This window comes from Mixophyes fleayi, chromosome 7, assembly GCF_038048845.1.
Source record: "Mixophyes fleayi isolate aMixFle1 chromosome 7, aMixFle1.hap1, whole genome shotgun sequence".
Classification (NCBI taxonomy): Eukaryota; Metazoa; Chordata; class Amphibia; order Anura; family Limnodynastidae; genus Mixophyes; species Mixophyes fleayi.
In genome coordinates, this window is record NC_134408.1 from 146,577,707 (window position 1) to 146,600,574 (window position 22,868).

At 41.7% G+C, this 22,868-nt stretch overlaps 1 protein-coding gene across 1 annotated transcript in view; it reads left to right on the forward strand.

Annotated features, from left to right (window-relative positions):
* The window catches only part of TMBIM1 (transmembrane BAX inhibitor motif containing 1), a 39,023-nt gene extending 20,112 nt beyond the window's left edge, over positions 1-18,911 (forward strand). The window contains exons 2-12 of the mRNA XM_075181074.1: positions 3,123-3,470; positions 6,232-6,317; positions 7,618-7,682; positions 8,397-8,450; positions 8,528-8,578; positions 9,670-9,709; positions 10,585-10,622; positions 11,555-11,642; positions 12,494-12,589; positions 15,142-15,195; positions 16,202-18,911. Coding sequence (XP_075037175.1) covers positions 3,194-3,470; positions 6,232-6,317; positions 7,618-7,682; positions 8,397-8,450; positions 8,528-8,578; positions 9,670-9,709; positions 10,585-10,622; positions 11,555-11,642; positions 12,494-12,589; positions 15,142-15,195; positions 16,202-16,348 — 996 coding nt within the window. The 5' untranslated portion in view covers positions 3,123-3,193 and the 3' untranslated portion in view covers positions 16,349-18,911. The remainder of the gene's footprint in view (positions 1-3,122; positions 3,471-6,231; positions 6,318-7,617; positions 7,683-8,396; positions 8,451-8,527; positions 8,579-9,669; positions 9,710-10,584; positions 10,623-11,554; positions 11,643-12,493; positions 12,590-15,141; positions 15,196-16,201) is intronic.
* Positions 18,912-22,868: the final 3,957 nt, after the last annotated feature.

Here is a 22,868-nt window from a genome sequence, read left to right on the forward strand (position 1 = left end):
GCCTCTATTAATCTGTAGAGGCTGATAACAGAGAAACTGGCACTCAGTTGCACAACACATGTACATTCAACATCAAATATCTCAAGTTCTTACAGGGCATATGAACTTTTTATATTCAGGTATGGAATCTATTATCCGCCATACTTAGGAATTTATGGATACAGATTTCTGACGTAGCTTAGAGAACCTTTCCTAAAAATATGCGATATTACATCAGATTTACAACCTGGGTTTTTGTGTAGAAATCCCCCCAAAATTCTGTATCAGCTTTGCAGTGTTTTCCTTTCATAAGTGACTGTACAATTTTTTTTTAATCTGGAACATCAGAAACGTTTGTATACCGGACTGGTAAAACAGGTTATATATAGTTTATTATGATGTATTATATGTTTATTATTCAACATATTCCCCTTATTAAATGTCTTAGCAGTGCTCCTCACGGTGGCTGTAGGAGGAAACTCAATGATCATGTTTGTGTGCATAAAATTATTAACAACAAGCTGCAATTATTTACGTTCTGTTATTTTATTAGTTTCTGGTTTTCGGAATGTTATTGATATTAATTTCCAAATAATCATACCTGAATTTCTACAGTAGTATACGGAGAGCGCTTGAATAGATTAAATGCAAAGTTTTATCATAAACGAACCTTTGTGTAATGTACACTTACAATTCTGTAGTATTTCAAAGCTTAGAACAATCCCTGGAAAAAAAATAATCCGTCCGCTTTTCCTACTGTGGAACAAGAGATTGTTCAATGCTTTGAAGTAATACAGAATTGTTTAAACTTTTATTGAAACATTTGTAACAATAAAGTGATACAGTATTTCCTCATTATTGGATAGGGCGTATACAAAGTTCAACAAATACCGCCCCAGGTTGCTGCAATCGTCACAAATGTTTCTAGAAGGCCAGAGAGAAAAGGGTGTAAATTACATGTACATTTTCACTCGAGTCATAAAGATATAAGAAATAAAGACTGGGGATATGAGGGGTGAGGTATGAGGGAGGAACGAAAGGAAGGGATGATATTATGTCCTACCAATCGGCTCCTTTTCAAAATCTCTCTGGAGGACAGCCAGGTATGGCTGCCAGTCACACACAGACTCGCTGCTCTCAGCATATGACGGCAGAGGGGTGTGGGGAGGACGTGGAAGTTTACAGTGCAGAGAGAGCTCAGAGGGACGTTCCAAAGCATCTCTGCTCACTACATTACGTGCCATGTCTCTGTGGTTGCTATGGTAACCACATGACACTGTGGAGCACTATAAATCATTATTAGCAGCCTGAAGAAACAAATCAAGGAAGAATGGTAATTGCCAAGCTTCTTCTTATAGGCTGCCACAGTGATTTATGTTAAAATAAGACAAACACAAACCACCATCCTCAGTTTTTTTTTCATGGGATTTCTGCACTGACAGTCACTTTTTTGTTATCAAATTTCTAGAGCAGTTTTGTGATTATAATAATATACATAAGCAAACGTGAAGTTTGCGTGTTGTGAGGTGTCACATATTTAGAGACATAGAATTTGACGGAGGATTAGAACCGCTTGGCCAATCCAGTCTGCCCATTTCTTAACCTATGGTAACCTCAAACCCTATTTGATCCTTAGTTCTTAGAAAGGACATCCTTATGTCTATCCCAAGCATGTTTAAATTGTTCTACTGTATTATCCTCTACCACCTCTGATGGAGGCTATTCCACTTATCCACTACCCCTTCTGTGAAGTAGTTTTCCCTCAGATTTCCTCTGAACCTACTTCCCCCCCCCCCCCCAGTGTCAGTACATGTCCTCGTGTTCTAATACTTCTCTTCCCCCCAGTGTCCGTACATGTCCTCGTGTTCTAATACTTCTCTTCCCCCCAGTGTCCGTGCATGTCCTCGTGTTCTACTACTTCTCTTCCCTCCAGTGTCAGTACATGTCCTCGTGTTCTAATACTTCTCTTCCCCCCAGTGTCAGTACATGTCCTCGTGTTCTAATACTTCTCTTTCCCCCAGTGTCAGTGCATGTCCTCGTGTTCTAATACTTCTCTTCCCTCCAGTGTCAGTACATGTCCTCGTGTTCTAATACTTCTCTTCCCCCCCAGTGTCAGTACATGTCCTCGTGTTCTAATACTTCTCTTCCCCCCAGTGTCAGTACATGTCCTCGTGTTCTAATACTTCTCTTCCCCCCCCCAGTGTCAGTACATGTCCTCGTGTTCTAATACTTCTCTTCCCCCCCCCAGTGTCAGTACATGTCCTCGTGTACTAATACTTCTCTTCCCCCCAGTGTCAGTACATGTCCTCGTGTTCTAATACTTCTCTTCCCCCCCCCAGTGTCAGTACATGTCCTCGTGTACTAATACTTCTCTTCCCCCCAGTGTCAGTACATGTCCTCGTGTTCTAATACTTCTCTTCCTTTGTAGAATGTTTCCCTCCTGCACCTTGTTATAACCCTGATATAGTTGAAAGTTTCTATCATGTTCACCCAGACCCTTCTCTGCTCAAAACTAAAAGATCTTAATATGTATAGTTTGATTTAATCTACTTGTTTACATTTTGGACCATTTGGTTGTAACGGAATCCTGAAGTCTAAATTATTTAAAGGAAAACGAATTTTAAATACAAGTTGATACATTGTCACACACACAATATTTAAGTAAAAGTTACGGTGTCTTGGCAGAATTCATTATACATGTTAGAGATACTTCTCAAAGCCCGCAGCTGAACTCTACAATAACCTGTCATCAGGATGTGGTGTGTGTGTGTGTGTAATATGTTTTACCAGCTATTGTGAAAGACCTCAAGGTGATCTGGGTCCGCTTGCACTTGTGGAGTCTGTAGGCAGCATAGAAGTAAAGACTTTGTCTGTCGGTGTGATGGTCAATACACAGTCATAGTGTAAAATAATACTCATATGTTCGAGGCCTTACAGATAGAACTGAACGTAACAGGACATTGGTTCCACTGGCCCAGAATGTAGATATGACCGAGCTCTGTCTGTTAATTAATAGCCGCAGAGTGAAACTAAACCCTACGGAAGTATTTTGGCGTGTGATAGGTAAGGGGGCACTTTAAAGTTCCAAACACACCCGTCTTGTAATCCTAGATGAATAATTTTGTGTTTATTCTTCTTTTTAGGTCACGGATCAAACTCTCACCTGGTGACCATCTTCCCGCCATGTCCTATCCAAACGCGCCACCGCCCTACAATGATCGGGATCCACTCAATTATCCCGGCGGGTATAACCAACCAGGCGGCTATCCACCCAGCGGTTATCCCGAGCCAGGCGGCTACCCGCCCAGCGGTTATCCTCAGCCGGGTGGTTACCCGCCCCCCCTACGGGCAGCCAGGTGGATTCTTCCCACAGCCAGGCGGATTTCCTCCCCCTGGAGGGTACGCTCCGGCCGGGGGCCACCCAGAACCCGGACATAATGAGCCCCCGAAACCGGTGATGCCAATGCTGCCGAGTGTCCCGTTCCGTGCAGGTAAACGCTGTTATGTAATCACTCGCTGGTGTCCCTTGCACCCATAAATATCTGAGTTTATTGATACCTCTGACACTAATCCTGTAATACAAGTAGGAGGTTGTGCTGTGTGCAGGTCACATTACAGGGAGTGTATGAGGTATATCTGTAGCAATCTGTCTGTCTTCCAGCAAACTAGCCACAAACATTGCACAAAGAAATAACATGATATACTGGACAGCAACTAAATATTCTGTATCAACAAGAACTCCCAGTTTAAATAGTGTGAGGTAGAAAAGAACGTGTATAAAGTGTATCCATCGTATACAATCAGTTCCCTGATGGTTACATTATCGTGTGTACGAATGTTCCTGTATTTATGAACTTCCTCCATGTAGGTTATGGAAATGAGCTGATAGAAACTGAAATATTATGTTGCAATTAACATCCTCCATGTTCCATTATAAAAAATCAAATTTAGATCCTGCCGTGACTATTAAAGTGCTGTCACAGAGATCTATTGATATCTGTGTTGAGGGTCTTTATGATTTAAGGTGCCAGCTGTACTCTGCCGGTCTGTGTATATTATGTGTCCTTTGTATTAGATCTCTGCATAGATGAATCTCTTCTTTAAATATTTATTCACTGTCTTTTCTGTACGTATATATTCTGTGCCCTTATGGATGTGCTCTATTTGTCCGCAATGGTAACTGGGTTCATTTGCCCTGGTTGGCATTGCTCTGTCCCTTCATGGCAATGTCCGGACGTCTATCATGTTGGGTCTATGGCTAAGACGTTAGATAACAGCGCTATATACAGTGTACACTCAGTGGCCACTTTGTTAGGTACAGACTTCTAGTACAAATTATAGATTCTGGTGACCTCATCATTTATTTATTTATATAGCACCACTAATTCCGCAGCGCTGTACTGAGAACTCGCTCACATCAGTCCCTGCCCCATTGGAGCTTACTGTCTAAATCCCCTACTACACACACATACAGACAGATTAGGGTCAATTTGTTAGCAGCCAATTAACCCACTAGTATGTTTTTGGAGTGTGGAAGGAAACCAGAGCACCCGGAGGAAACCCACGCAAACACTGGGAGAACATACAAACTCCTCACAGATAAGGCCATGATCGGGAATCGAACTCATGACCCCAGTGCTGTGAGGCAGAAGTGCTAACCACTGAGCCACGGTGCTGCCCATATGATAACATCACACAGTTACTGCAGATTTGTCGGCTGCGCGTTTATCCTATGATTTTCTCGTTCCCTCACATCTCAAAGCTGCTCTATCGGCCTGAGATCTGGTGACTGTGGAGGCCATCGGAATACACTCAACTCATTGTCATGTTGGTGGAACCAGCTTTAGACGACGTGTGTGCTCTGTGACGTGGTGCGTTGTCCTGGTAGAAGCAGTTATTAGAAGACAGGTAGACGGTCACCATAAACGGACACGCATGGTCAGCAACAATACTCAGGTCGGCTGTGGCATTCAAACAATGCTCAATTTAGTAATAAGGGGCCTAACGTGTACCAAGGAAACATTCCCCCCATAACGTAACACCAGCCTGCACCGTGCAGGATGGATCCATGTAATACAGGTGTATCTAATAAAGTGACCACTGACTGTATATTGAGCCATCCTCCAAGAACATACCCGAGTATAATCACGTCAGCTGTTTTAAACTGTTAAAAAAGTGTTTTTGACCAGGATACTATTTCAATTTGCAAATATGGAAGAAATTATCCAAGGAGTGTCCTATGACTGTAGTCAGTGGTTGAAGTGGAAATTCAGAAGTGGGGGTATGAACATAACACCGTATACCCCCCTACTTCCACCAGTGTGTGTATATAATAACTGGGAGCAGTACTTGCAGCGCCATTAATCAAACTTCTGAATAGTATATGTATAGAACTATTTAAAGAAAATAAAAGAAAGGGGTACAAATTGTAAGATCTAAGGCAGCACAGATCTGCTGCTGGAAGATCACGTCAAACAAATCTAGTGGATCTTTGTGACTCTAGAACTAGACCGAGAGGTGACATAAGTAATGACTTATACAGAAAGGGGGATCGATCAACGGAGAAGTCTCCCAGCAGATTTAGTGGGGAAACCTACAGTAAAAGTATTCTAGAATGCACGGGGCAAACATATTAGGGATCCCCCTCACAAATAACCCCCCCTCCCCAATATCAGAGTAGACGACCTGTTGGCTTTACTATTTTTTTATGAAGAGGTTTTGGCACTTCATACAGGAAAAATGTGAAAACAAAATGTTTTGATTTAATAACGCTAAATAACTTTGTTTCTATATTTAAATTTTAGCTGCTGCTTCTGTCTTATACGTGTGATAAATGTAGAGATGATGAAGTGTTTCTGCTCCCAGGATAACGAGTAGAAATATTCCAACCTGTCGACATTTCCTAGTGTTTGTGTGATGCTTTCATGCGACTCATCTACTGGTGATTGGTCATCAGCAGACAGTCATTCATTTCTGCGTACACATATCACGGCGTGGGCAGAGTTAGTAGTTAAGCTGAGTCTCAGGGTGCAGCGTCTTTCAAACCACTTAACCCAAAAAAATGTAGGTTGCCAAAAACGAAAATTCAGCTGGACAAATTAAGGTGCTGATTGGTGCTTTAATAACTCCCCATTGTGCTCTGTGTTCCCTGGAATTAATAAATCATTATGACCCCTGTTCCTGCAGTCCCTGTAGTTTTGGGGAACCTAAATGATGTAACATAATAACTAATCGTACATCTCACCTACGCAGATGATCCATCCATGTACAACACAACCGATGGAGGAGAATTTGGTTCATTTGATGATAAAGCCGTTCGTCACGCGTTCATCCGCAGGGTAAGTCGTCATTGCTGAGATTTACCAGATGAGTGTTATTATTTTATTTATATAGCACCAACATATTCCTCAGCAATGTACAAAAAATAACATGAGCTAAAAGGAGGGAGGGTCCTGCTTACTAATTACAGTAAAATTATGCAAAACATACAATGCATAAGTTAAGTTATGGACTAGACTTAATTTGTCATATTGGGATGTGCAATTGTCAAATATTAGGGAATTTTGATAATGTTCCTTTTAGGTAGTGCGATTTGGGGACTGATTGAAACTTAAACTGGTTAATAGCAGAGTGATGGCGAGAGCGTTCCAAAGGATGGGTGCAGCACGGGAGAAGTCTTGTAGGCTGGAATTTGGGTTAGTAATAAGGAATCGGGAAAGGCATAGGGGTACGGGTAGAGTGATATTTGGAAACGAGAGGTGAGGTAGGCTGGTGCAGCACCATTGGAAGCTTTGAAGGGAAGGATCAGAGCTTTGGTAGACCATCTTGGTTGAAAGAGGCAGCTAAGACAATGACTGAGAGGGTTTTTGGGTTATTGATCAATTAGTATGGACAAATGGGTAGTTAATAACCTAAATGGGAGATAATTGAGGCATGAGCTGGTATTTTAGGAATCGCCTCAGTGAGGTAAAGAACGATGTGGGAGGTGTTGTTTTTTTTTTTTTATATAGATACAATTGGATTTTAATATTTAATTGGACAATAATGAAATAAGTGTCCCCTAGATACCACAGTTGTGTCGTATGATTTAAAATAGCGAAACAACTTACTCAACATGTCTCTTATTACACCAGGGGGTAGATTTATCAAACTTTCTAAAAAGGGAAAGTGGAGGTGTTGTCCATAGCGACCAATCAGATTGTAGCCATCTTGTTCTACAATGTACTAGATAAATAATAGCTAGAATTTGATTGGTTGCTATGGGAAACACCTCCAAGGAGTGTTAGCTATTGTGTGGGCCGAACTAATGTTCCTGAAATGTTGTCTCATTCACTAGGAATAAGTGACATTACTGAGGCACGAGGCACTCAGTAATTCCTCTTACCTCAGTAATGTTCCCAGAGAATTGATAGCATAAATTTTTGTTTCTGGCAGTGAAAAACACATTTGTACTTTAATTCCTTCTCTACATCTGTATTGGAAATTGTGGCCAGTCTTTGCATGTGTTCTGTCTGTGTATTGGGTGCATGTTTTGCATTTTTCATGGAGCAGTTTCTGTGCTGCGGTTGCATTGATTGGTCACTGATTTGCATTTCCACACAATATTGCTGACCACAGCCTCTTGTCCGTCTCTTCCAGGTTTACGCCATCATATCCGTCCAGTTACTGGTCACTGTCGCCATCATCGCGATCTTCACCTTTGTGTAGGTTTGACCTCGCGTTCCCCTAAAGATTCCCGGTGCCGTATTGCTCTATAATAACACATGACCCCTCCAATTCCTGTAACTTATTTCAGGAACTAAATTAACATAAGTTGACACTTTTCAAATGGGCTTCGCAAAGACTATGGGCTAGATTTACTAAGCTGCGGGTTTGAAAAAGTGGGGATGTTGCCTATAGCAACCAATCAGATTCTAGCTGTCATTTTGTAGAATGTACTAAATAAATGACAGCTAGAATCTGATTGGTTGCTATAGGCAACATCCCCACTTTTTCAAACCCGCAGCTTAGTAAATCTAGCCCTATGTGTCTGCAGGAAAACAAATGTGTTTCTTTTTTAAATCCTTTTAATTTTGATGCTGTATAACAGATCACTATCCTCAATTTATAAAGAAAGTTAAGCATTAGCTGCAGAATAGGGAGCTTGGTGACACACAATGATCCCTGCCCTTATAAGCTTACAATCTAATGCTCTTTGTGAGAGCACAAAACAACCAGCTTGTCTGATTAGAATTAGAATTTGATAAACGAGAAGCCGTTCTGTGGTAACACTGATGTCCTTCTACATAATTAAGAATTATTGATGGGGGATAACTATTAAGTATACTGTAAGCTGATAATCATACTGAATGACTGTAAACTACAGTAATTAGTTCTTGCTCCCTATTAACGTCTGACGTCTCTGTGTGTTTGCGCAGGGTCCCAGTGAAAAATTTTGTGAGGGGTAATCCGGCTGTGTACTACGCCTCATAGTGAGTATACACATGATCGTATCGCTATGCGAGTATACTCTGTCCTCACATAATAACCTCTCGTTCCTACTCTGCAGTGCCGTGTTCTTTGTCACATATATGGTCCTCGCTTGTTGTCAGGGCCCCAGGTGAGTTTTTCCTTAAATTTTAATGTATAATTTTATAGCTTAAGAGCTCAGGTTGCAGTACAGCAGTCCTCGTAGCATACAGACATATAAGTATAACGTGTGTGTGTATCTTTTTTTTAAAGTTTATTTTATTCAAGGTCAGACAATCGTCAAACAATGAAAATACAAACACAAAACAGGCATAATAGAAAATATCAAATAAGTACAGAATAAATAGCAAGAAATCTCGACACGTGCAGGAAAATTGAGGTTATATATGGGATTGTCAACCAGGGTTTTTATTTTAGGAATGGAAAGAAGGAGATGGGGAGAGAAGGGAAAGTGAAGGGGGGGGGGGGGGTTAAATCCCAGAGGGAAGGGTTGAAGTAACAAAAAATGCTAGGATAGCAGAATATTATTAATGAGTTGGGGCAAGGGAATGTTATTGTAGATTGCGTATGGTTCCCAGTTGTTTAATACAACAGTCATATACTCCATATGATACCAGACGTGTTTAATGACTGTGGCAAAGGAAGGGGAAGCTTGACACTTCCAGTCCACCTTGGTGACGTTGTATATTTTCTAAGTGCATGGTGTCACTGAGCTTCCTCATGAAGTTCAGTGCGGTGACTTACAACTGTGCTCAAATGGAGTAAGTAAAAGAAGGGTTAACTACCCATACCTCCAGCCCTCCCACTGTTGCCCCCTAGTGACTGAAGAAGGAAGCTCTTTGTCTCCATGCAGTTACTCTTGCAGACATTATCAGAGGGGAGCGTGCCCTGGGAAGGTAGGGGGCTCACAGAGGTATGGAGGGTGGGGAGGTGAAGTGAGACCCTCAAATCTGCCGTCCCTGTACCAATGCTGCTTGAGACGAGGTTCTTCCACCATGAGAGGTGTACGAGATCCATTCCCTCATTAGAGAAGATACTTTTGACCAGTAACCATGACAACCAGTGTTACATTTGAAGAAGATACACATGAAGGTTACACATTGCTGGTCTTTCTCTTCCACATGTGGCTGCTTGTTGAGATCATAGTATAGTGGAAAGAACAATGGACACTTGCTGTATCTAATACACCACCCTGTTCTAATATAACTCTTCACGTTGCAGGAGACGTTTCCCATGGAATATCATTCTTCTGAGTGTGTTTGTAAGTATCTTCCCATTCAGTAAATAATAGTTCTACCTGCCCATGTGGATAACACCAGGGGCAAACGCAGGATTTGTAGAGGGAGGGTTTCCAAACCACGCCGCCAGTGGGCGTGACCAGCATGCATGGGGGCGTGGCTATAATATTAGACAGTGCTTGGCTGCTCTCCAACTCTTCCTATCCCCATAATATACATGAGCAATGTTGCCTGCACTACTGTTAGGTGCACGCAGCTCTCCCTTTTCAAGCAGAGCTGTGTGAAGCAGGGGCAAGGTCCAGCCACCTTAATTATACAGTGCCCCAGGCCTGGAGGGGGGTTTCCAATCACTGGTAACCCCCTCTCGCTTTGTCTATGAACCCCTCCCCCCCCCCCCCCCCCCCAGTAGTTATGTGTATGAATCCCCGTGTTTGGGAGTGTCATCTTCTGCATGTCTGTAGGAGACGCTCAGTGGACTGAGAGGATTATATATCCATAATGGTGACACTGCCAGTGATGGGATCACCACTACCCTGCTCATCGTAGCTACAATAAGAGAGAACAATTATATTTATTGTGTGTGGATGAAAAAGGTACCTATACCTGTTCTGTACTGTTTTTACCCAATTTCGATCCTTATTCAATGAACAGATTATCTCCTATAATTATAATAAGTGACTGTTAGACATGTGATAGATACACATTAAACGGCAGTCACCTGCACCCTGGGAGTTCTGTGAATCGCTGTTAATGGGAACGCAGCCCATCTGTAGTGTAAGCAGCAGGTAGTATTGGCAGTATTTAGTGTTGGGTAAGACGGGAGGTTCATATTGTGGATTTGTCCACTCAAGTTGGTGTTTACAAACTGTATATTCTCAAATGTTTTTTCTTCTTATAGACTCTGGCCATGTCCTTTATGACTGGAACAATGGCAAGGTAAGTCTCACCGCCCACATTGTACGTACTTACATACATACAAAATAATGACCAGGCTGTGTACCTGGATAGCTAGTAATGGATTGTAACAAGACCTGAAAGATGCAAAACATGCACCAGAATCCTCCAGTGTTGCAATACTTCTCTAGATAATTAATGTAAATGTTTTATCAGGGTTAGAAATTAATCTTGGAGACAGAGACTCAAAACGCGTGGGTACCTGTTGTGTGTGAAGCAATTTTATGAGTTCTGTGTTTCTGTATAACCTCCATATATAATAAATAAAACGGACTTCGATCTAGTTGTGCTGAATTTGTTGATCTTGTGTGACTGCTGAATGTTACAGTCTAGTCAGGCAGTTCTTGATATTTAATTTTCAGTCAATGTATGTCTACTGAGAATAGGTTTATGGACCTCATGTAAAACGAAGTTTGAGACCTTCTGCTATATCATATATATATATATATATATATATATATATATATATATATATATATATATATATATATATAATCAGTTATTGAACTTAGCTCCTTTAGCTCACATGGATGTAATCATCTGGTCCAGCTGCTTTATCGTTCTTGTTTAGAAATAACTGCACCTGTTCTTGTGTTGACTGGCGACATATCATGGTGTGTAAGAGCTATTGCTAAACCTCCTATTTCCTGGTACTTTGTCTTTCTTTATTTGTCAATAGAGAAGATTTAAAAAAAAACAAAACAAAACCTATTTAAAAGATCTGCTTGTTTATCGTTTAGTGGCTATTTATATACTTAAAAAACAATTTTGGGATTAGATTCAGAGCTCATACGCACTAACGGTTTTAAATTAATTTTGCACACCTTTTTAACGCATGTTAAACACACGCAGTACACCTGTAGATGCTGATTCCTGGCAGTATGTGCCTACGTCCATGTCCTCTCTCTCCCCAGTTTTTACAGCACACCAGCCGTACTGATCTGCATTGGAATCACAGCCATCGTCAGCATCGCAGTGACGGTCTTCTGCTTTCAGACAAAGGTGAGACGTGGCTCTGTGTGTTGTAGATGTTTGCACGGTGAAGGCAGTTACTGACGTCTTACTGACACCTCTTTGTAGACTGTGTATAATCCTTTTAGCAATCGTAACGTCCTGCGCTGATGAATAAAACATTAAGCAGCTCACTTGAAATGGTTTCTCACCCCAAGCATTGATCCCATGGCGGAATTAATTACCTGACAGAGGAAGAAAAGGCTCCGTCACTCTGTACAGTGTCTCGGATATATAAAACGTCTTTGGATGCAGGTTTTTGGGGGGCTTTTGCACCCCATTTACCACAGTACTGTAACTTTTTCTATTTACCGCCCTAAAGATACACTTCTGACATCATAGATGTGTCACAAATTTTACTCGTTTGAAGGCCCCAAACGTGTTCCTGGTAAAATAGTCAATAGACCACGATTTGAATTTAATTTAGAATTCTTACTTTTTTTTTTTTTTTTTTAACCACTATTTAAATAATATTTTTAAATAATAAAGTATTTTAACTGTTGTTTTTTTCTACTTTTTATTTGAACAGCGAACACTACAGTGTTCGAAGTTCACCGTTAAACCAGTTAAAATTTATCAGTTTAAGCTTGAAGCTGGTTCTCGTATAGAGTTTAATTTTTCTCAAACGGAGGTTTTTCGATTTGTTAAAAAGAGGAAAAGAAATCTAAAATTTGAGAAATTCTGGCAAATTGTAATTTTTTTTTTTTTTTTTTTTTACTGATTTGACAGAACAGTTTGTCTAGTTGTGACACAATTATTCTGTTCAGGTAAAGTGTTGAGCAGTTGGCTTCTCTTATGTATGTTACAAAGTCATTAAAGTAAAGTGTTTTTTGCCTCGACAGGTCGACTTCACCTCTTGCGGAGGACTTTTTGCTGTTTTAGGGATTGTCTTCTTCATTACAGGCATAGTGACGGCCATCGTCCTGTCATTTAAATATGTGAGTATGGAAGTTTAAGTTAATTTCCTCTGAATAGGATGAGTAGCCGATAGTAAGAGGACACAACTGGAATAAAAAAAACAAAATGGTTTGTTAAGCAGGGGTCATTTAATCCTGCGACACACGTACCTCGTACTTGCCTAGTTTTGAAGGCAGCTGTCCGTCGAGTGGGCGTGGCCAAGTGTGTTGCGCCATTAGGCCCCGCCCCGGTCAATCTTAGACAATTTTGGCCAATCGCAGCAGGGGGTGGTATCACGGTGACTCGTTTAGCCCCGCCCCCACCCTCTTATACAAGGGAGATGGCTGCATTCGGGATGTTTGCCTGCTCTCTCGGGAGTCCGGGAGAACTCCCAAAAATTTGAGTCTCCTGGACATTCTGAGATGATCACATTCAGAACACTTCGAGTCCCTCTGAACGACGTGTTCTGCCCCCATACTGTAGTCTGATATTAGACATATCTGGAAGTAAACTTCTCCAGGAGCTGTAGTCTGGATAATCGTGTCCACAGACACTTGAGGTTCGGTGGTCCTGAAGGTGGGACTTCTGTGCTTGTAATAGTTGGGGAGAGTTGAACTTTATTTTAATAACATTCTTATAACCCATTTTGCATTTAAACAGTCCCTTTTGTTAAGTAGCCGTTAATAGAACTAAACTGTTTTAAACATTTACATTGTTTAGTCAATATTTGCTCATGCGGTATTATAAACACAACCACTGTGAATATGGTGAAGGAGTTGGGGTCATTGAATCTGGTTCCTGAGGCTGTGGAAAAATAACGCACACGTCACTGTCCGGAATTTGGGGCTAGTCTGCGTTTACACAACAGAGATGCGCCGGCAACAGGATCAATTACAAATTAAAGGTTATTTTATGTAACAGAGATAGGCATCGGTCTGTAACTAAAATAACGAAACGTGAATACAGACGAGAGTTAGCGATGCAAATCTCACCAGCGTTATGGGGAGAGGGGATGAGATGAGGGTCGAGAGGCCCAGGGAAGTCAGATCCTCTTTAGCAAAGGTCCTGACACAGAAAAATAAAACGTAAGATCTGCCGGGATATTCTTGTGCTGCCGGAGATTCATGTAATTAGCAGCTCTGGGAGTTTCTGACAGAAAGAGATCAGCCATCTGCTCCCAACAGACATATCAGGCCACGTCACTGATAACACGGTCTGTCTGTGCTCACAGGATCCGTTGTACAGACAGGAACTAAAGCTGGGCCATAATCCTGCCCAAGGTTTATACCAGCAAATGATTTCAGATAAACCGCAGAAAAAAATGCTGATATTTCGTGGGACTGGATGCGTTGAGGACGCACATTGGGCAAATTTAATTGTGCAGGAAAATATTGTGTTTATTTGTTTGGAGTATTATAAATAAGAATAATAATTATAATAAGACAATAATGTGCTAAAGAGAAGCTGGATCGGAGGGTTGTATTGCATGAATTTACTCCATGTGTTAATGGGACAAAGATCACGATGGCTGCACGCCTCTGCTGTGCTCTAGCGCCAGACGCCATTGGATGCGTGGTTTTGCTGTGACCCGCGGTTTCTATTGTCGCTCATTTGAACAGCAGAGGCATACGGATGTTCCCAAGGCCTGCCTAATTTACCAGGCGGTTTCTTAAATTGTTTCTCTTTGCAACACGGTATGAGAAAAGTTTGGCAATACGGGAGAATTCTGACAGAAGATCTTCCCGTTTTATAAGTTACATTGCACATTAATTCCTTATGCTACAGAGCCAGTTGGCTTTTGCCGTCACGTGCGGCTTTCAGCCCAAATGGCAACTGCGAACCTGCCACGGTTACACTTACCTGCAAGGAGGTCTAACAGCCTTGGTGAAGACCGAAATCAATAAAGTAAATCTAAACTAATTATCTTGTAAAATGTGTTATGTGATATCCAGGTGTGTTTTAATCTTGATTGACAGCTGTGTGTTTGGTCATGTGACACAGCTGGGCGGGGCTTTTTCCTCATTGCAAATGGATGTAATCGGGGACAGCACAGAAGATAAATCTTCCCTTTAAATAAACCAGATCCGCATTCACCTGCGTCATCCTTCACCTCACAGCACTCCTATGACTCTATTCACACTAGAACTAGCAAACATTTAAACCATTTAAAAATACAGACGTATGATGTCCTTACACTACAGGATACAGTATTTAATTCATGTCACAGGTACACTTGCCATCTGATAACACTGCAGAGCATTCTGGTAATAATCTGGGGCCTAATTCATTAAGGATCTTAACTCTAGAAACTTCTTATTTCAGTCTCCTGGACAAAACCCATGTTACAATGCAAGGGGTGCAAATTACTATTCTGTTTTGCACATAAGTTAAATACTGACTGTTTTTTCATGTAGAACACCCCTTGCATTGTAACATGGTTTTGTCCAGGAGACTGAAATAAGAAGTTTCTCAAGTTAAGATCCTTAATGAATCAGGCCCCTGGTTATTAGAGAGGTTAAGCAGTTATGTTCTAGATTAGATTGTACGTGTTCCTGGGTGTTGTTCACCTAACCTGTTTTCTCTGTCCTTCTAGATCTACTGGTTGCACATGCTGTATGCTGGTATCGGGGCTGTGCTCTTCACTCTGGTTAGTATTTTTACTCTCTCTCTCTACAGTCACACATGTGCGTTCAGTTCACCAGTATTCACTGCGCCGTGTGGACACCTGAAATTTGGAGGTGGAAGGGTGTTCATTGACACATAGGGGGGGATTCATTTCTGCGCAATGTTCTGCAGAGCATCTTGAGGGCACTTGCTGATTTTTTTATCGCACCCCATAGTGGAGCACAGAAAAATCTGCGATGTTTGGGTGCTGTAGTACCCAGAAATGCGCCGAGCCAGACATTCAGATGATCAGTGTCGCAGAGAATTGAATCCACCCCCCTCCCCTGTACCCATAGTATATAGCCATGAGCCTGCAGTCTAATAATTTATGTGCTACTATTGCTGCACAGATGATTTTTTCTGCATGATTGGTTTGAGTGCTGGTATTGTAGTTTCTACCTGTCATGAAGTTCTGTCCTACTCGCCTGAGGCTGCAGCATGCAAATTAGATGCTTATTAGCATATGTTGCCCCGTGAGCTCACAGCTCAGTGTGGGTAACTCTTTAGGAATACAGAAGACTATTTAGCTGGGATTCTCCAGCTATTGTGAGATTAGTTGCAGCATGCTTGGTCTTGTAGTTCTATAGCGGCTTCCACAAGCCTGTCCTTAGATGACGGAGTTTAAAATCAATGTCCATGTTATATATATATATCCCCCTTTATTCCTGCTATGAAGATATTAGGGGAGGGGGGGGGTCATACTGTAAATACCCTTGCACTACAGATGTACAAGAAAAGAGAGAATAAATCCATGTTTTCCTTTTGTATCTACTTGTATTTCAGTTATTTTTGGCCCATCGCTCTGAAATCTTCTCCATCTTATTTCAGTTGTGACACAGTATTATTTCCTAAAGTAGTTTGTCGCACATGTCAGACTAGTAAATGGTGGGGAGTGTTTATAATCTAAGATAAATGGATAATATAGGTGTAGGGTGATCTCCTGTCATCTGTGTCTCCTTCTTATATCTGTTTTCTCGTTTCCACCACAGTTCCTGGCGTACGACACTCAGCTGGTGATCGGAAACCGTAAAAACGCCATCAGCCCGGAGGAATATATCTATGGCGCCATGCAGATATACACTGACATTATCTATATCTTCATTAATCTGCTGCAGATTGTGGGTAGCAGGACGTAGAACAACCTCTACCGCCCCCCCCAGTGGTCTCCAACTCCTTTTCTTTTTTTCCCTGTGAGGCTCCAGTTGTTTCTCACCCTGGTTTGTCCATCTCCCATCAGACGGGGCCAATATTACCTGTGTTTAACCCCTTTCTCTAACCGTATGATTTTATTAAGGAGCCACGGTGCTACTGAACAAAAACTTGCAGGAAACTCTTTATAAATCTACCAGTTGTACCTTGTACCTTGCGCTAGGAGAGATGTAGGAACTCCAGAAAGTCTCTTTAATCTTTTGCTGTTACAAAAAGTTCCTTTTAATCTGCAGAGTTGAAGGTGGGGGGCACCGACAGACAATACACAGAGTCTAGAGATTTGACACTTGACCCCCCCCTTAGGTTCTCTTTGTCTCACCGGCCTAATTAGTGGGGGAGTTACCCTGCTGGACAGCTGGTGCATACCGTGAATTTGTAAAACCATTTTGTAGGAGCACAGGTCATGTGACCAGATCAGCCATGAAATCCCGGACACACGTGACGTACACGGCTGCACTGTGGTTAGTTCAGACGTACATGTTGTTGCGTGTGAAACATTGCTGTTACACATGTATGTGAATTAATTGCATTGAAGCCTGTGCGTGTCCCTTGCTTAGATCTACATAGCTGCTGTGCCAATCCTTTGTGTAAATCCGTTCAGTGCTGAATGGACTAAACCACCAGATCATTTTAGGGAGAAATAATTTCTGTTTGCACCTTGTACATATATTTTAGTTTAATTAATATACATTTAGATGAGTTATATCATAACATGACAAGGAGTACTCTGACATACATACATACATTATACATATCACCCCTGGTACTGGAGAGATTCCGGGTGACTAGACATCGGTCCCTGTTTTGCACCCGTGGTACCTTCCATTTAAACTGGTCTTACTGTAGTTTGGATCTAGGTAAAATAGAGATGATTCTGTTTTATAGCAAACAGAACTGTCAGTACAAAATGACAATACCGACAACGGCTGACAGACTGGGAACGCAGCGAGTAGTGATTGTTATCTGTTCACTATAGGGATCATTGATCCCTATGTGGAGGGATCTCCGGCGACTCCTTGAACAGAACAACGTACCACTAGTGCATAGTAAGCACACCTATGTCTTCACCCTCACCGTGCTACAGGTGTCTGTAACGCAGAGTGTTGTGTAGACTGGACTCAAGACACCGATATTATAGAGAGGCCCACACAGCACTGATTGACGCTTCTCTATGTAGTTACAACGTGACACCCAATGTGCCTTATTAGATACTTTATACAACTATCTTGGCTTTGTACAGATTGCTCAAGACCCGGCCATTATGTACACTTCATTTTGACAGAAAATGTTAGTTCCCTGCAGCCTATCCGATCACTAGGAACCAGTGACATCACCTAGAATGCAGCCTATCCGATCACTAGGAACCAGTGACATCACTGAGAATGCAGCCTATCCGATCACTAGGAACCAGTGACATCACTGAGAATGCAGCCTATCCGATCACTAGGAACCAGTGACATCACTGAGAATGCAGCCTATCCGACCACTAGGAACCAGTGACATCACAGAGGGACAGCCATTGTGTGAGCTAATCCAATGCTGTTTCCTGACAGAGTAAACATAGCGCCCTCTACTGGCTCTGGTAATGTACTTCACCTGCCAAAATTACAGCAAAGCAATTAGTTGGGTTTACTAATAGCGCTGAAATGGGATAACTACCCCCAATGCTATATCCATTTATGATGTATAGGTCAAGTATTAACGATGTATATTCATAGTTTTATTTCTTTTCAGTGCCATTTACCTCGTAGCACTGTATAATACAAAACACTATCTCAGAGAACCTGTTTAGAGATGTAAATAGAAATTGTCTGTAGTGAAACAAAGTTACATATTATGACACTTACCATTGGTGGGGTTAACGCGAAGCACTCTGCTCCGACCTGTAGCAAGGAAAGCTGTTTATCGCTATATTCAGATGTGTCGCTTTACTTTGTATTTATTTGTGATGTTTGTTACATTCTGTGTCTCCGTGACAACGAAGAGAATTTGTTACACTGACCTTGTCCAGTGCGCTGGGAACGAGGGGTTAATGTGTAGAGTAAATTCCTTTCCAGGGGTAGGGTCACTGAGGATGGGTATTGTAGTACTCCAGCAACTAAAAGGTCAGAGGTCGCCTTTCTTGGATGGCAAAGACAATTTGTTTTGTAAACTATAGAGACACCAGATTCTAAAGCAGAACTCTGCTGAGCCAGCAGGGGGCAGCCTTCCTGAGTTCTTGGGGGCTTCCACTGGCTTGGAAACACATTGGTGTCACTACATTAATGCTTTAGCCACGGATTGGGGGGTTATGGGTAACTTGCCACATCCCGTAGGATGTTTCACCATCTAACCACACACCTACCCAGTAATAATCACAACTCAGAAAGGCATTCTCCCTACACATGAGTTATTGCCGAAAGAGGGTCGGGTAACGAGATTTGCCGAGTGTGAAACATACACATTTCTTTTCATTTCGTATATTGAACAAATAAATTTTTATTTACAGCAGTTTGTTGTCCTGTTATAATATATTTTCTTCACTCATTATTGAAATGTATATGAAACAGAATGATGGGAATTTTACAATCCGGGTTTTATCGATCAGAGAAATGGTCCAAAAAATTATTTTCTTGTATTTACAACGTAGCTTTCTGAAAACACTAATGATAAAGAAAACAAGAACGCTTATACTTAATTTATAAGTTAAATGTCCCTTTAAAAAAATGTAAATTAAAGTAATTGGACGTATTTTGCAAATGAGTCTATTTTTATACACGTTTTTCTCTTACTCCCTGGGTGTGGAAGACAACTTGTATTACCGCAGTAACAGGAATTACCACATTTGTATAATGCTTCCTGGTCTCGCTCATTGCTCATCCGCTGCTGCGATACATCCGATCTATAAACTAAAACATTTTGTTTTTTCTTTTTAAATAAAGATATTCATATTGAACAATGGCGGGGGAGGGGGGGGGGGGATTTTATTCAGTTAGTGTATTTATGTCACACGAGGGGGGGGGGGGGGGGAAGTCCTCTGCTTTCAGCACAGATCTGATAACCTCTAATAATGGCGCCAATTCTGCAATAACCAGACAGAGACCTGGTTCTCATAACAGGGACCAAACCGTGCTGGTTGTAATGATGGTCAGCCTAGGGGCATTGCTCTTGTATTGGATATATAATTTGTTAGTGTGGGTTTATGCTATTTTTTTTAAAATAAATATTTATTTTATAATTTTTATTAACTTATTAATGACCCTCCTACAAATTCTTTAACCAGCAGTAACCCTGGGTTTGCTGACCAGTTTAACAGGGAGGCAGAAGTCTGGGTTCTCCCGGCTATAATGATATCCAGCCCCCACCCGGGTCAGCGAAGGGCCGGTGCCTTTATTAGGAGTAGCTATTGCTGCTGAAATATGCTGGGGCTCGGCCAGGATTATGGGGGGTCTGAGGAATAAATGGAGCCCCAGAATTGAACTTATCCCAACGCTGTGATCCTGGTATAATGAACAAAGAGTCCATCAGACCTCCCCCCCACCTCAATATATTGAAAAAGTCACTATGATAAACACACTCACACCTCTGACATAAATACATTTTAAGTGATGAAAATACCCTCAGTGCCCCAATCTCTCCATCCTTTTAATAATCTTGGATCTAAACCCTCTGGACTCGCTGCCTTACTAATTCCACTAAAAAAAAAAAACAGAATGTACACACCAGAGGCACTCCAATGCACAAAAGAAATCCACAGTATCTTTATTATGTTTGGAATTAAATGTTATAGTTTCAGATCTCTTTATCAGTAAGAAAAGATGGGAAAAAAGTGTAAATCTCATTTTTTGGCTTACCATTGACTTGCTGTCTTTCCTTGTCATGCCTTGGGGAGAATATGTTATAATGGGAAGGATTTTGCTACTCTACGGGGAAGAGACAGGTAAAGAGGATTACCTTACTATGATTGCGTAGAAGCATGAATCAGAGTACATTAGTGAAAACTAGTATTATTTTTTTCTCTAACTCCCCATTCAACCCCTCCCTGTCTACCCTTGGGTAACATTGCCCATTTAAATCCTCTATATTGACAGCGGTTGATTGTGTATCTACATCTGGACCCAGTGACTTATGTCACCGTCTCTGAAACGTGTGCTCAGTAAACATTTACTCTATTGCGGAACATTCAGTTCAAGGCGATTTATCAAGAACACTCAACATTCCAGAACATGAAACTTGGGAAATTTTTAGCACGTTAAATAAAAATAACTTCTTCTGATTCAACAATGCCGGATGGAGTATTAGATTTATTTTCCTTAACGCTATTGAGGTCACCGAACAAAAGGAGTAGAAGGTTTCTTTCCTAATAGAAGAAACGCAAAGAGCAGCTGCTGCTTCACGTTACAAGTAATGACTCTATAATCTGACAGCAATCTGTTCATCCCACCAACGTTACAGGAGATTTGATTTCTTGTACTGTTATATGCAAGACACAAAGGGGTTTTTGCAATGAGGACAAGTTGGTTGCCTCCAACATGTAAACATAAAAAGAATTGCAGTGAGAGGGTCTCCTGGTTCAGTGCAGTCTCCGGCGCAGATCCCCAGTAGAAAGAACATTTTTCCGTCTCTCTGCAAATGCTCCTCTTCAAGCACCCGCATAGCTCACAGCCTCATCTACACAGATTTGTGAAATCTCTCGCTGTTGTATTCACCCTTGTTGGCGTCTCTCATCCTCTGACGGGCTTTCATCTGCTCCAAGCGTCTTTTGTCAACCTTGCGCTTTGCCAGAAAGAACAGCAGGATGCCAGATGGGAAGCCGATAGCCCTGTGTTAAAAATAAGGGTATGAGAGTGGTGGATACGGTGTTATCTGAGCAACTGGCACCAGGACACGTCCAGGGGCATCACTGAACACAGTTTATAATCACCGATACACTTGGTTCTGTATACACTCTGTGCACTCACATTACAGAAGGCTGAGCAACAATTCTGTATCTGGGGTACATCCTAGTGCCCCTCGGACTAACGTAACCCAGATATAGGCAGTCCTAACGTTACATTGTGTGTTATGCTAAAATATAAGCAAAGAATTTGAAGCTTATTTTCTTTCTTCATATTGTAAAATAATTCACATACACAGGTGCTTTTCAGGTGTCTGGGGTGCATCGTGCCAAAGGAACATTCATCTGCTACGCAGTCAATCCTTGGTGCAATGTAGCACGGACGTCTGAAAACCACCTGTGTGTACAAGGCCCTAAACCAGTGCTGGCTAACCTGTGACACTCCAGGTGTTGTGAAACTACAAGTCCCAGCATACCCTTTCAGGAATGAGCTGCTATATATTGGCAAAGCATGCTGGGACTTGTAGTTTCACAAACAGCTGCAGTGTCACATGTTAGCCAACACTGCTCTAAACATACAAAACCAAATATAAACAATTCAGGTACACAGTGACATTACATATACAGTAAGGCAGAAAATATATACAAATAATATCTTTAGATAGGATACCGGCATCCATATAACTCGTACGACCAAAATTAAAGAGAGCCTAGCGGCCATTGTAACCTATACACCGTGGAGGCAGACATTTTGTTGTGGTTTTGCCTGAGGCATCCCATCAGATTCTCTTATAGCTTCCAATAATATGGATTCTCGTGTCCGAAAGACCTATTGTACGTCAGGTGTAGCTTTACGAAAATATGAATGTGGTTGGGGAGATCAGGAATATGGTTTGGGTGGATCAAGAGTCTTTAAAATGGGAGACACGCTTCTACCCCTAATAGATTTCCCCTGAATAATTGATTGGCATCAGAAGCTTCGCTGAATAGTTAACTGCATAACAATCTGGTGAGAATAGGGTTCCATCAAAGTCAACAATCATCACCATTTATTTATATAGCGCCACTAATTCCGCAGCGCTGTACAGAGAACTCACTCACATCAGTCCCTGCTCCATTGGGGCTTACAGTCTAGAGAGAGGAGGGGAGAGAGAGAGAGGAGGGGAGAAAGAGAGAGACTAGGGTCAATTTTTGATAACAGCCAATTAACCTACCAGTATGTTTTTTTGGAGTGTGGGAGGAAACCAGAGCACCCGGAGGAAACCCACGCAAACACGGGGAGAACATACAAACACAACACAGATAAGGCCATGGTCGGGAATTGAACTCATGACCCCAGTGCTGTGAGGCAGAAGTGCCAACCACTGAGCCACCGTGCTGCCCACAACAATAGTGTATATATTTATCTTTAATACATTGTTAGGGAGAAAAAGCACAGCACTATGGAAAATAAAGATAAAAGACCCAGGATCTATGCAAGATGTCTCCTTACCAGGCGATGCCCACTTTCTTCATGGGGTTCTTTGCTTTGGCGCCTGAAATGTACATGTTGCCTCTGTACACAGGATCCTCGCCCCTGGCCTGCTCCCACAAGGAGGACTTGGTATGCAGATTCTTGGCAGGTTCTGCTG